This window comes from Melanostigma gelatinosum (genome assembly GCF_949748355.1).
Source record: "Melanostigma gelatinosum genome assembly, chromosome: 3".
In the NCBI taxonomy this organism is placed as follows: Eukaryota; Metazoa; Chordata; class Actinopteri; order Perciformes; family Zoarcidae; genus Melanostigma; species Melanostigma gelatinosum.
The window spans coordinates 17,738,322-17,751,084 of record NC_136636.1 but is presented as its reverse complement, the minus strand read 5'-3'; the positions used below and the strand labels follow the sequence as shown (position 1 = coordinate 17,751,084).

The window sequence follows — 12,763 nt, the reverse complement described above, 5'->3', positions numbered from 1 at the left end:
TCATGCGTCTCACTTATGGCAGCACTACCCTGAGAGCAATAATGCCTGTTTGTGTGCATAATAGTGTGTGTACATGTGTGTGTACACACACACAGTGGACTGTGTGTTGCCCTTCTGAAACGTGAGTAGTCTGGGAGCTCAAACATAAGATAGTGTGCCTTGAGCAGGTTGACTTTCTTCATTCATTCATTAATTGGGTCTTTGATCCAGCGCCGAGTTGATGTGATGACTTGTGACAGAAACCAACAACATAATGTTGCATTATTCATGCATTCATGTGCTGGATGTTTGTTTGATGACCACAACAAGCAAACAGCCGACTGCCATGTGCTGTGCACGAGCAGAACGAGGAGTGTGAGCGCAGCTTACAAACCTCCACGCTCGCAACACAGAGTCAACATGACAGCAGCCGACTGTGCAGCCACCAGCAGCACTTTACGTAAGTCTGAGTGATGAAGCAATCGCAGTGAGCCAGTACCAAGGACTTCACATGAAAGCTTCTTTTCCCCCATTCCGATGAGCAAAGTGTGTGATTTGTTCGACTCTCGTGTACGTGTGTAATATAAGCTCCTCTCCGCTGCTTTGCAGTGGACGTTATCTGGATTAACACCTGTGCAACACATACGGAGCGGTGTGACACGCCGTCACAAACATTTGCACGTGTCTAACAGATTTGTCCTTTCTCGCATACTGTGGTCTGTTTCATGGAGGCGCGATGATCAAAGTCGTTGTTGGTAAAACTTCGGTTTCAAAGATCAATTTTTTTATGGCCCTCCATCCGAAAACAACAGTGCAAACAGATTGTTAAAAGCCCCCCCCCTGAATACTGAAGCATGTAGTGATGACATTCAGCAGGCAACAGCTGCTGAGGGAAACCACTGAGAGATGCTGCATGTTTCTCGTCTTTTTGTTTTGTTTTGATTTTCCTTTCTGAGACACTGACGCATCTCCCCAAACATAATGCCAAAACTAGGCTATTCTTGGGAGGATTAAAACAAAAAGGAGTTGGTTCTGTTAATCAGAGATACTGTTTGCAAAGGATAATCCCCTAGATTATTTCAAAGCATCCAAATTACTACAAAGCCAGATTAATCCACGCTGGTATTTGAAGCATCACTACAAACAGCAATAAGGCAGCACTGGGCTGCTTTCTGAAGTTAAAAATATCAACACTGGCTGTCCTGTAAAGTTAGACCACGACTATGAATATCTGAACCCTCATGAATGCAACAATGGTGGCGGTGGTGGTGATGAAAAGGACAAACTTCATTTCAGGTTGAAGATCAAGGGTGGAGACATAAATCTGTTGCGTCCACTGTCTGCAAACTATTTAGTCTCATGGAAAACCTTTGACAGTGATCATATGGATTGTGCAGTACAAAGGACTTTGTTTTAAAAGTAATTTCTTGACTACGGTAGCTCAAACAAAGTCCTATTGTACAAGAATGATGTAAAAGCCTCTGCACGTCACACTGAAACTATTTGCGTGGGTTCACACCTGGTACTCAAGCAAGAGGAGTCGGCCTGCTATATAATCTCTACCTGGTGCTTCTATGGTTTTGGTAATATGTGGTGTTGGTGCTCACTGCTCTGTGACCTGCGGCTCAGGATATACTCACTTCCCAGCAGCGTAGACTTCCGCTGTGTCAAACAGATTGATGCCATTTTCATAGGCCAGAGTCATCAGCTGCTCCGCCATCTGTTGAGAGATCAGGGGAGAAGGCACAGAGAGGGGGAAGGATGGGGTGAGGGGCCGCTGATGTGAGGTGGTAAGACTTCAATTATTAAACTTATTTCACAAGACTAAAACAGGCTTCGCCTTCCTACAACATGTGTTTATTCTCTGACTGTGGACTCCCTCCGGCAATATGGTAAGTAAAATAATAAGTATAAATAGGCTTCTGGAGGAACCCAGGATGTGCCAGATCATGTGGAGGGTTTCCATTCCCCAGCTTTGACTGATGGAGGATGACACAATCCATCTGCTCTCACCTCATCCGTTATCTGTCCACCGAACGTCACCCATGTTCCTACAGAGGTCGACAGGGAGGTGGGGTCAGAGTGCAAGTATATAAACATACACGTGCACACAGATGAGCAAGTGAACAGTGATATATGGACCGACATTGTATATACAAGAAACAATCTAGCTTAAAAAACCCCAAAAAAGACAGTTTGGATCGTATATTTGAGCCGTTTTTACTACTGAAACTTCCCACAGAACTACACTCTGTGTAAAAACACTCTTCTCTTCCTACTTGAAGATAAAGGACCATGGGGTTATGAATTCCCCTCACAAATCTGCTCGACAAATTCTTTGGCTGTGCAGCAAACGTCTCAGTGTGTCTCATGATCAAAACGTCTCTTACCTAATCCAAGGCAGGACACCCGCAGGCCTGACTTCCCAAGGTTTCTGTCAAAACAGAGAGAATACATTAGCATTGATGCAGCACTAAGGTGGCAGTGATTTGTGGTATTTTGCACTCCGGCGATGGCTATGACCATCAGAGTAGCACTTTAAGCCTCATTTGTAAATTGATTTGAGTGATTGATAAATACATAAACAACCCCATCACTCCTTTGTAATGCGAGGAAAGCCTGTTCCTGCAATGGAAGCTTAAAGTTATGGAAGCTGACAAGAACAGGGGTTTTGTACGGATGTCAGTGCTGACACATCTATGCTGGACAGTAACACGTGTGCTGACAATGAGTGTGTGTGTGTGTGTGTGTGCAGTGAAATGTCAGAGAGGAAGTGGGTCTTAAGCAGCCCCACCATGACATCCACTGAAATGTCCCACAGCACACCAGGATCCCTCAGCCGCCATCTGACTAAAATCCCCCCACAGCAATACGGACGCTTGACTACTGACAACACCTCGCTCCTAGCTGGCGTCTCTGAGCCTATCACAGCGCAGACAGACCCCTCTGCTGACAATCACAGCATTGGGTGTGGGAACTTTTAAAATGGTTCTATGACAGCCATGGCTCCGAGTTAACACGCAACACAGAAATAACGGATTTGGTTGAATTTGCAGATTGTATTATTTTTCAGGAGGAAGTTGCAGTTTAATATAATAGTTTCATTTTATCGCTGATCTGGGAAATGATTAAACATACAGATGAAGTGTGCTCCCTCTAGTCAACCTATTTTAAGAAATAAGCTGGCAGTGGAAAGAGATAAAAGAAATGTGGCATCAGAGATGATGTAACATGTGCAGGAGTCAAAGTGAGCGTGTGGGAGTATATATAATATATTTTTATAAGACCGCCCATATAGAACAGTACAACAAGAGCAGAGAGGGACAGAGGATAGGTGTGCTCTGTGTGTGCAGATGTGTGTGTGTTATATGACTGCATGTTTGTGTGCGTGCGTGCGTGTGTGTGTTTTGTGAAGCCATGATAAGATTGCTGAATTGCTGCGCTGACTAACAAAACACTTGAATGTGGTCTGAACACAGAGTCATCCCAAAAAATTACTAAACCGTTTAAAATAAATATGGAAATCTCAACAGTATCACATATCCTCTAAGTAGGCTAAGTGGGCTACATTGATGTTGAATTGAAACAACTAAAGGCTCTTAAAGTGCTTTAAGTTTCTTTTTGATGCATCTCCATACACTTTCCATTATGGAAGAGTTAATCCTGTTAAATGTTCACTTTATCATTCAACCTCATTAGTTCCACTCTTTCTTCACTAAACTATCATGGGTGCTGGCAGAGTCTCCTTTCTCTTTGTTTTCTGACTCAAGATCTATTCAAATCACAACAAAAGTCAACCTTCAGCCATCAGAGGCCTCAGTGAGATCGAGTGATATTGAAAAAAATAATAATGAAATCATATCCAGTTTGTGTATTTGCAAAGTGAAGCATTTGGGTCAAAAATATTCACAACAAAGAGCCTCATTAAAACGATACGACTTGGTGAGTGAGGTCTGTAATCGTGTTACAGTTTGAATCAGAGAGCACGATGATGTCATGTATAGGGGACGGCTGACTTATAAGCAAACACTGTCCGTCAAGAGGCAGACGAGAGAAACATAAGGGAGTCCAGTGGGACCACACGTGCCCCTACGGTGCAACAGTGTAACAAGGTTAACACACGTCCCCTCTGGCAAACCACTAGAGCCGGTCTACAATGAACCGATTCTTAATTACATGAGTAAAATGCTGCTCAACGGCATAAACCAAGATAACCAAAAGCAGCTTACTGACCAAAAGTGTTAATGGAGCATATTTGCCAGTGTTTTTAATGATGAACGAAGACACTTGTCTGGGTGCAAAATAGCTTCTGTCTCTAAACACTGTCGAGTGCTGCTGCGCCGAGTCTGTTTCCAGCCTTGTACTCGTCTAGATTTTAACACCTAATGTGATTAAATTAATTAGTGTTGCTTAATGTGTTAACATACGGTGCGCAAGCATGTTCAGAAAAAGAGATGCACAGTAAACCTGTCAAATGAGATTCTTCAAACTGGGAGCAACTGGATACACGAGCAACTGGATACACATTTTCACCATTTGTATCAGCATGTTGGGCTTATCACAAAGCGAAGCTCACTGTGTAAGTGCTGCATAAGCATGCTTTAAACAATAATACTGCACATACAGGACCAGTGCATTGAAGCAAAAACAAGTAACCAAGATATCAGACTACACAGCTCTGCCCATGCAATTGTTCTTGTTGTAAGGATATCCCTTTGTCAGCAAATTGTTGTGTTCAATATTTCACTAGACTGGCCTTGAATACTGCATTGTGCGTTGCTGCAATGGCCCTGTAAGCAGGCAGGTGTCAGGTTGCTGCTGAGCCTCAGCAGACATGAGCCACAACAGTGAAGTCATCTCTCACACCCTCCTCCGTAATGAAGGCGACGGGCACAGCACAGAACCGGACCGCAGGGCCAACACCTGATGAGACACACAGTGACCGTAGCACATGTCCAGTCTGGTTGTTTACTTTGAAATATTAGGAAACCTTTCTCGGAGTTAACATTAGCCTTCTGATCCCAATAGCCTGAAGCTCAAGTGGACAAGGCAAGGTTTTCATTTTGGTATGTTGGCTTATTTGATTAAGGGTGGCTTGGAGATCTATTTGGGGCTCGTTTACACACAGGTTCCATTTCACTTTGGCTCGACACAATGAATCCTGCTCGTCTATGTCAACCTTTCAGCTCTGCGGACGACTCTGGCTGCCATTGATGGAAGCTGACTTGTGGAAAATAGTGGAGGTGATTTTCCTTTAAGGTGAACAGGGACGGGGCATATCAGAGCTCACCTGACCTTTCAGTCAGGTATGACTGATCCATTGTTTCTTATTGGATTGTTGTCTCCGGAAGAAAAATATGAAATAGGTAAAAAAAGAAATATTCTATTCATTCTTGCCAATAGTTAGTGATATTTAAGCAGTTAACTGCATGATTCATGAGTCAATATGGAATCCATATATTATCCCATACATTCCCAATAAGCAATAAAGAAAAACGGGTGTAAATGTGGATGTAGCCAAACATTTTCTATCTATCAAAGTGTTAAACGTGTCGTTTCCCATGTCCTCCCTTGGGCCAATTAACCTTTAAAAAAACAAAAAAAACATTGTAGCGACACTCTCAGACCGATTGAGACAAAAAAATAAAATAAAATGAAAGACGCAATGACAAGCATCATTCCCCTTGAGATTAAAACTAAGAGTAACAGAGAGGGTGTAGCTAAATACAACCAAATTATCTCTTGCTCTTACTGTCAAACTATCAAATCTTGGCCACCTGGAAGGCTACTGAAAATAAATGTCAGCCTACATAATGAAATTGTATGCATTGAAAACCAGTGGGTCTCACATCGATATTGTTAGCTTCAATTTACTAGCCAGTGAACAAAAAAACAACATTATTATGCCTTTTGATCGAAATCCAGTCAAAACTGTTAAAACCAACCAGCCAGAAGATATTTTTCTGTTTATTTCAGCAAGACAGAAAACAGCAACCTGCTAAAGACACATCTGCTGTTCCAGCAAAAACAACAAATTCTCGGGATGCGAGTCGGTGATGAGTTCAGACTACTGTTGCACCCTTTAAATCATGACTTATACAGAGCATCAACTAAAGGCCCATTATGTCAAATCTGCTCGAATTGTGTGTTTTAAAACAATGGTAGAGGGATTTATACTACCGTAGGAGCAGATCTACATCACTTCTTTGCCAATTAAAAGCTCGATACCCATAACGCTCTGGGGGCGTGTAGAGAGAAAATGATACCAAACATCGGCACAGTTAAGTTTCAGTACAGTGTGAAAGAACAGCATCGGGAAGGTATGGAGGCATGGAGTCGGCAGACTGAGTGGGAGAGAGGACTTGATGTCAATGTCAGCGGACAGGAAAGGACGGGGTGACGAATGAGGAAACAAGGTCACAGAGCTGTAAAAAGGAACGTGTTGAGAGATATGTTCACCAAGCAGAACTATTAATACTACCTCCATCGTGGCTTCCACTTCAGAAAACAAACACGGACCGAATGCCACTAGCTCGTGTTGGCTGCAGGTGGTTTTCCTCCTCCATTCGCGTTTACGTAACATCCATTCCACTTTCAGGAAAGCGCGACGGCTGAGAATATTGGATTAGAAACGTGCTGACTAGGCAATAAGAGGAGGAAAAGTGTGAGCCACTTTGCTCTGAAAATGCTGCTTTTACACATTAACTCTGATTAAAGGGAACGTTTGACCATTATCAGCTGAACCGTAACAAGCATGCCGTTCGCTAGCACTATATATCCAATCCTCTTGCACTCACCTCTGGCATGAAGCATGAATGGTTGTGCACTTCATTCTGCAGCATTCTGCCACGAGGCTCTATTTACTTGCTGCCAGCTGGATGACCTTTTTATGAAACTCAAAAAACTCACTTCTTGATTCAGATCAAGCTCAAGATGGATCTGCGTGGGTGCAAGTTGTGACTGGAGGTGAATGGATAAAGACTTTTCCTGAGAAAATGTAAAATGTTTTAAAATGAATAGTTTTGAAATTTTGGGAAACACACCCATCAGTTTTCTTTTAAAAGATTAAGTTTGAAAACCGCTAAAGAAGGAAACAATTAGCTTAGCTCAGCATAAAGACTGGAAGCAGGAGGAAACCGCTAGTCTAGAGCTCTGTCCAAACTAAATTAAAAAAATCCGTCGACCAAACCTCACAGTGACAACAGTGTTTTAAAACCTTGGGCATAGCTGCTGGCTCTAGTTTCATACTTAACGGACTGGCAAGACAGTGGTATTGATCTTCTCATCTAAAAAAGTAAATAAAAACATTTCACAGAATGTTGAATGATCCCTTTATGTTCACACCTCAACACAGGGCTATACCCGTGCAGAAGATCCTCTACATTTAGTTTAGTTCAGTTTTTCTGCTCCACATATCTGGAACAAAGTCCCAGAAAGCTGCAGGTCTGCTGAGACCCTCAGCTCATTTAAATCAAGATTGAAGACCTTTCCGTTTGCTGCTGCCTTTAATTGAACCACGTTCAATTAATATATTCATCAATTTCCTGCATTTCTGCATTTTACTACTGCATTTTATTTCTTACACTGTTTTTTAATTGTTTTTGAAATCTCCTTTTCTTTTGCCTTGTGTTTTGATGCTTTTAATGGTTTTATGTGAAGCACTTTAAATTACCTTGTTCAACAATCTATTAAATAAGAAAATAATCAACGGATCAATTAAGATAATTGTTTGTTGCAACCCTAATCATAATTAAGATTGAGTTATTTCCATAAAAAGGTTCGAACTGCACTAACTAGCTCCAATTAGCTTTTAAGGAACCACCTTGCTGATGAACAGGAGATAGCGTTGGCCACTGTATTGATTTAGAGCAAACTGCCTGGTGCCGGCTGCCCAATAGAAGAAATGTTGAGGTTAAATATTCATAATACAAATGATAAGGGTAAAAGGGATGTTCCCCTGCTGGCCTGTTCTCTTGCTTTCTAAAGCTCTGGTCCCTTGGTACAGTACAGCCTCACGTCTACTTGTGCGACATTATTTCCTCAATCACACATTACATAACATGCAGCTCAAGCGCTTCTCATGCAGAAAGAAAAGCTAAACACAAATGTTGCTGTCAAAACCCGTCTGTTGATTTGGTGCTCATGTGTAAACCTAAACCCATCCTTTTACTTTAGGCACAAAAATAAGTCTGGCAGCTTTATACAGTAAATATAATAATCTGTGACAGATCATTAAAACATAGCTGTGGGCAACTTTGGACTGAATCATTATTGAGTTAAATAGAAATCCTGCCCACATATATTATTACAACAGTATAAACTGGATGACTATACGATTCAGACTCGTCTCTTCTCGGCAATCCACAACAGAAATAATACATCTGGGATATTTCTAGAGCATTTAACAAAATACCATGCAGAGAGAAATGAGTGGTGCTAACACACACACACACGCACGCACGCACGCACGCACACGCACACACACACACACACACACACACACGCTAATTAAAGTCTAATCAGTGAGGCAAAGAAGGAACAGCTGTCTTCATTTTCTCCTTCAACATAACGCAAGTGTGTCCGTTACATGCTTACAGACACATAAGCTAAATATTCCACAACAACCCGTCCCATCTCACTCGCTTTCTTACACACCAACACAGACAATGCACACACAGTGAAACACAAGCCTGCATCAATAAATGAACCATCCCACCGTTTGGCACCGTTTCTCTCCACACGCCCAGAGCAAACAGATGGTGTACGTTCTGTGCACATTTAGGATGGTACCTAAGTGGCTACTGTGGGCCTGAAATCTGTGCTGTGGATGAGTCTTAGTATCACCACCAGAGCGGCTCCTGTAGGTGGGTTCTGTTCAACTAACACACTGTATGTATGATTCACTTTTCAAGGGGGAGTGCAGGCTGTAGAAAGCTGGTTCCCTGATGAAGAGCCCTCAGAATGCAGGAAAACGTCCCAGCATGCACCCACACTCATGACGCCAAAATCCTCACACCCACAGCCTGAGCGATGCATGCTTTTGCATTTGTGTCACAAAATACTGAAACAATTCCCTGACAAGGACAAAAACATTCCTATATTTCAGTACCACCAACTTGATTTCCTTTCTGCAATTACAGCTAATAATACAACCAGGAAACATCAGACCTGTATACTAATCATTGGTAAGCAGACGTTTCTTTGGTAAATCTTTGACAGTCTGCTTCCATTTCTGTTACATGAAGATACTTCAAGGTGCACGAGATGAAAGAACTGGTGGGACGGGCTTCTTTAAGGTCTCATCTCTGTGATTTATAATGATACATCACAGCTTCACACAACACAGTGGTTGGATTTAAATGTCATCCGCTTACACAACACCGCCAGTAACTATTTACTGTTGCTGTGATTCACCGTCAACTTTACAACCACAAGTGGACCTTAAGAGATGTGAGGAATCCTACTGACGGTCTGGGCTGAGGCGAGTTACTTGTGGATTTACACCAGGAGAGGTGAGTCAGTTCTGATTTACACGGCCACAGCAGTGAACGATACGGAGTGCAATGCAGCAGAACTGTGCAATGCAGCAGAACTGTGGAGCTGATACAAAATGTGACAAAGAACAATACCATGCATTGACAAAAAAAAACAATCCTGCTAAAGCACAAATGTTAACCAGAACAGTTTAAAAAAAGCACAAAAATAGCAGTACAACCAAAAAGGTGATGTCATCAAAGGTATTCACTTACTTTTCAGCAGATTATTTGCAGCGCCTAGGCAAATAAAAGTGTCCCTTTATAAGTTTACTCATTCCCTCTAGACCCTTCATGCGTTTGGTGTTTTGGGGAGAAGAGCTGATAACCGGAATGTGAAAAGCAGGGGCTTTATGGGATTGACTGACTCCCCGCCTGCACTGCCTTCCCAATCTCACAGATACTCTTCCATTCCCTGAGCAAGCCTACTTTACATAATCATAAGCCATTTTGTGTGCACCATTAATTCTGTCCCGACTGAAGCCCTTTAATCATTCCTTTGAGGAGGTGTGGGCTTCTCAGTCAAGCTTGATGATTTGAACCAGTCACATGATGCAGGCCCTGTGTCACGTTACAGAAGTCTGTGGCGAGGCAGCCTACAATGGAAAGATCTTCACTTTGATGGTTTCCTCCACTTTGGGGGGGGGGGGGGGGGGGAGGTCACTTCCAACCTAACCTGAATCCTTGTCCATGGATGAAGACCGACAGACTTGATTCAAGCTCAAAGGCTGCCATTCAAGGGAAACGGAGGGGACTGTATGCAAATGAGGCTTGATCTGAATTTCCCACCGCTATTCTGCAGTGTGGATAATCGTGGAAAGTTTTGCCGGGTGGATAAGCTTTAGCTGTATTCTTCTGGGGAACAGTTATGAAACCGTGAACCTCCTCAACTGTCAAAATGGCAAAATGACAAACTCCAAAAACAATCCTTGTGCAAGGATGAAAATGTTAGCCTCGTTAGCGGCCCCGCAAGCTTAAACTCAGAGAGCCATGCTTGAAAGATACACAGTGACATGAGCACATATCACTCCAGCCTACTGTACTTCCTCTTGGGCATAGTGCCTACACCAGCATTAGCCTTAGCACTCTCCCTTTCTTTCCTTCTTTCACTCCCTCCTTCCTTCCCTTTTATTCACATCTCTTCAAAACCACGAAACACAATGCGGTAGCCTCGCTGCATGCATCTCTGAGCCTCATGCTGCATTGAGGCCTACATTACCTTCAGTTTACATCAGATGCAAGCCTGCTTCACGAACACAGAGCCCGTTATGTACTTCGGACTTCACTGCGGAAGTGAAGAACACAAACAGCCGCTGGCACCGCACGCTGAGAATGATTGAACTCATTCAATATCATCAGCCTCAATGATGACAGTGAGCCAACATGGCGAGGCTGCCGCTAGCGAATCAGATGCAAAGGACTGTTGTGTCACAGCTGACAACACTACTGAGGACGGCTAATACGTTCCCTCAAATCAACGCCCAATCTTAATTTCGCAGTCAACGGAGCACTCGTTTTTCACCCCCCCCACAAAGCTGATTCTGCTTCGAAGGCATAACATCACCTTTCAGTTTTTTATTTTTTGGGGTTTTGGGACTTGAAAAACATAATTTGAAAAGATAATCATTTGATTTCAATATTAATAGTTCTATCAGAAATCAAGTCATCTACCACTTGAATGACAATCCTATAACGAGTACAAATATACAACAGAAATGCTCCTGTAGAACATTTATGCAATAAAATGGTTAAAAACAAGAAACAGCTCATAAGCTTCTGAGTATGAATGGAAACATACTGGAAATAAGTATATTCAGGGGTTGAAGTGGGATTTGCTATGTGGGGTCCATTGTTTGTGATAAACAAGCTCTATGTTGATGCTTTTTGATGCACTCTGGCTCCTTATTTACATTCAAAGTACGTGTAGTTATCCTAAATCTGCTCTCTCTCTCTCTCTCTCTCTCTCTCTCTCTCTCTCCTCTCCCCCCCATCATCATCTGCTGCTTTCTGCCCGTCTCTCCCTCCACAGAGTTCTCACCTTTAGTAAAAGGAGACGTTTATCGGTTCAGGTCGTCTTGGCGTTACACCGTAACACAAGGTAAGCCTAATGTTATGCCAAGTGAGTTTTGTAAAATGTATTTTCCCGATAGCAGAATAACTGTGGATGGATATCTCGCATAAATAGGCAGCTGGCTGCAGATCATAACGTACTGTACCTGAACACGCTGAAAGTTAATGTGAACTCACCAAAGCTGACTAACTACAGATTGTGTGTCCGCTGTTCAATTGTCATTCACTTTTACTCTCAGTACTTCAATGTGAATTTAAAGATTTTCCACTTCATAATCTGCTCCTTTTTTCAGTCATTGTGCACCAATTGGAGTAATTCACCACACAAATAAAAGACATTTGCCTTTTGTCATAAATGTTCTTCTGTGAGTATAACTTTGCCTCAATGTTAAATAATGGGGTATGGTAGAAACAGCCATTAGTCTCTCTGTCCCTTTGGGTTTCTACGCACTCAATCATTTTCATTAAATCAAATATCAAACCTTTTGTCAGAGTGAATGCTACAGAAGTGTAAATACGACAACAGAGCAGTAATTAGTAATCAAGTGATTAAAGGGGTGCGATAAATACTCACTGCAGCATCATTTCAACACACAATGCTGTGAGCAAATGCTGTCGTGAGGCAAAGTGTTTGTTTTCACAGCAAGTCAGGGACACTCTTTAACATGACAGCAAGGGCTACTTCAATAGTAACAACTGACTCAATGTAGCTTTTGAGCCAATAATTGAGAAAATAAGTGATTAATGATTGGTGATTAATACTCCTGCTATAAATTCAATATCTGCAGTGATGATAATCCATATTAACCCACACTATAATAAATTCAAAACAAAGGGATTATCAGTATAAGGCGTTTATGATATTAGTAGCCTTGCACTTAAGAGACTAATCTGGGAAAATACTAATCAGTTTCCCCTTTAAAGCTTTACGAATGCAGCTTCCTGTACTTTGTTTGCACTGTTTGCCCAGAACAGACGAGACATCAATGGCCAAAAGCTACATTTAAATTACATACATGCCAAACAAGAACAAAGATCAGATAAAAAAATATGAAAAGCAAATCTTTTCCATCTGAGATCGTTTTTGAGGAGCAAGCGGGCAGGTTAATTTATTAGTTCCCATCATAATAACGGTCATCAATGTTTAACAGGTGGGGTTTGGCAGTTCTGACAGGAAGGAG

The 12,763-nt window shown here is 42.1% G+C and overlaps 1 protein-coding gene across 6 annotated transcripts in view; it reads right to left on the bottom strand.

Annotated features, from left to right (window-relative positions):
* The window catches only part of kcnab2a (potassium voltage-gated channel subfamily A regulatory beta subunit 2a), a gene marked incomplete at its 5' end in the record, with an annotated part of 90,936 nt that overhangs the window by 11,104 nt on the left and 67,069 nt on the right, over positions 1-12,763 (bottom strand). For all 6 annotated transcript variants that reach the window (XM_079265334.1, XM_079265337.1, XM_079265335.1 and 3 more), the window contains 3 exons: positions 1,620-1,699; positions 1,993-2,030; positions 2,370-2,413. In XM_079265334.1, the coding sequence (XP_079121460.1) occupies positions 1,620-1,699; positions 1,993-2,030; positions 2,370-2,413 (162 nt within the window). The remainder of the gene's footprint in view (positions 1-1,619; positions 1,700-1,992; positions 2,031-2,369; positions 2,414-12,763) is intronic.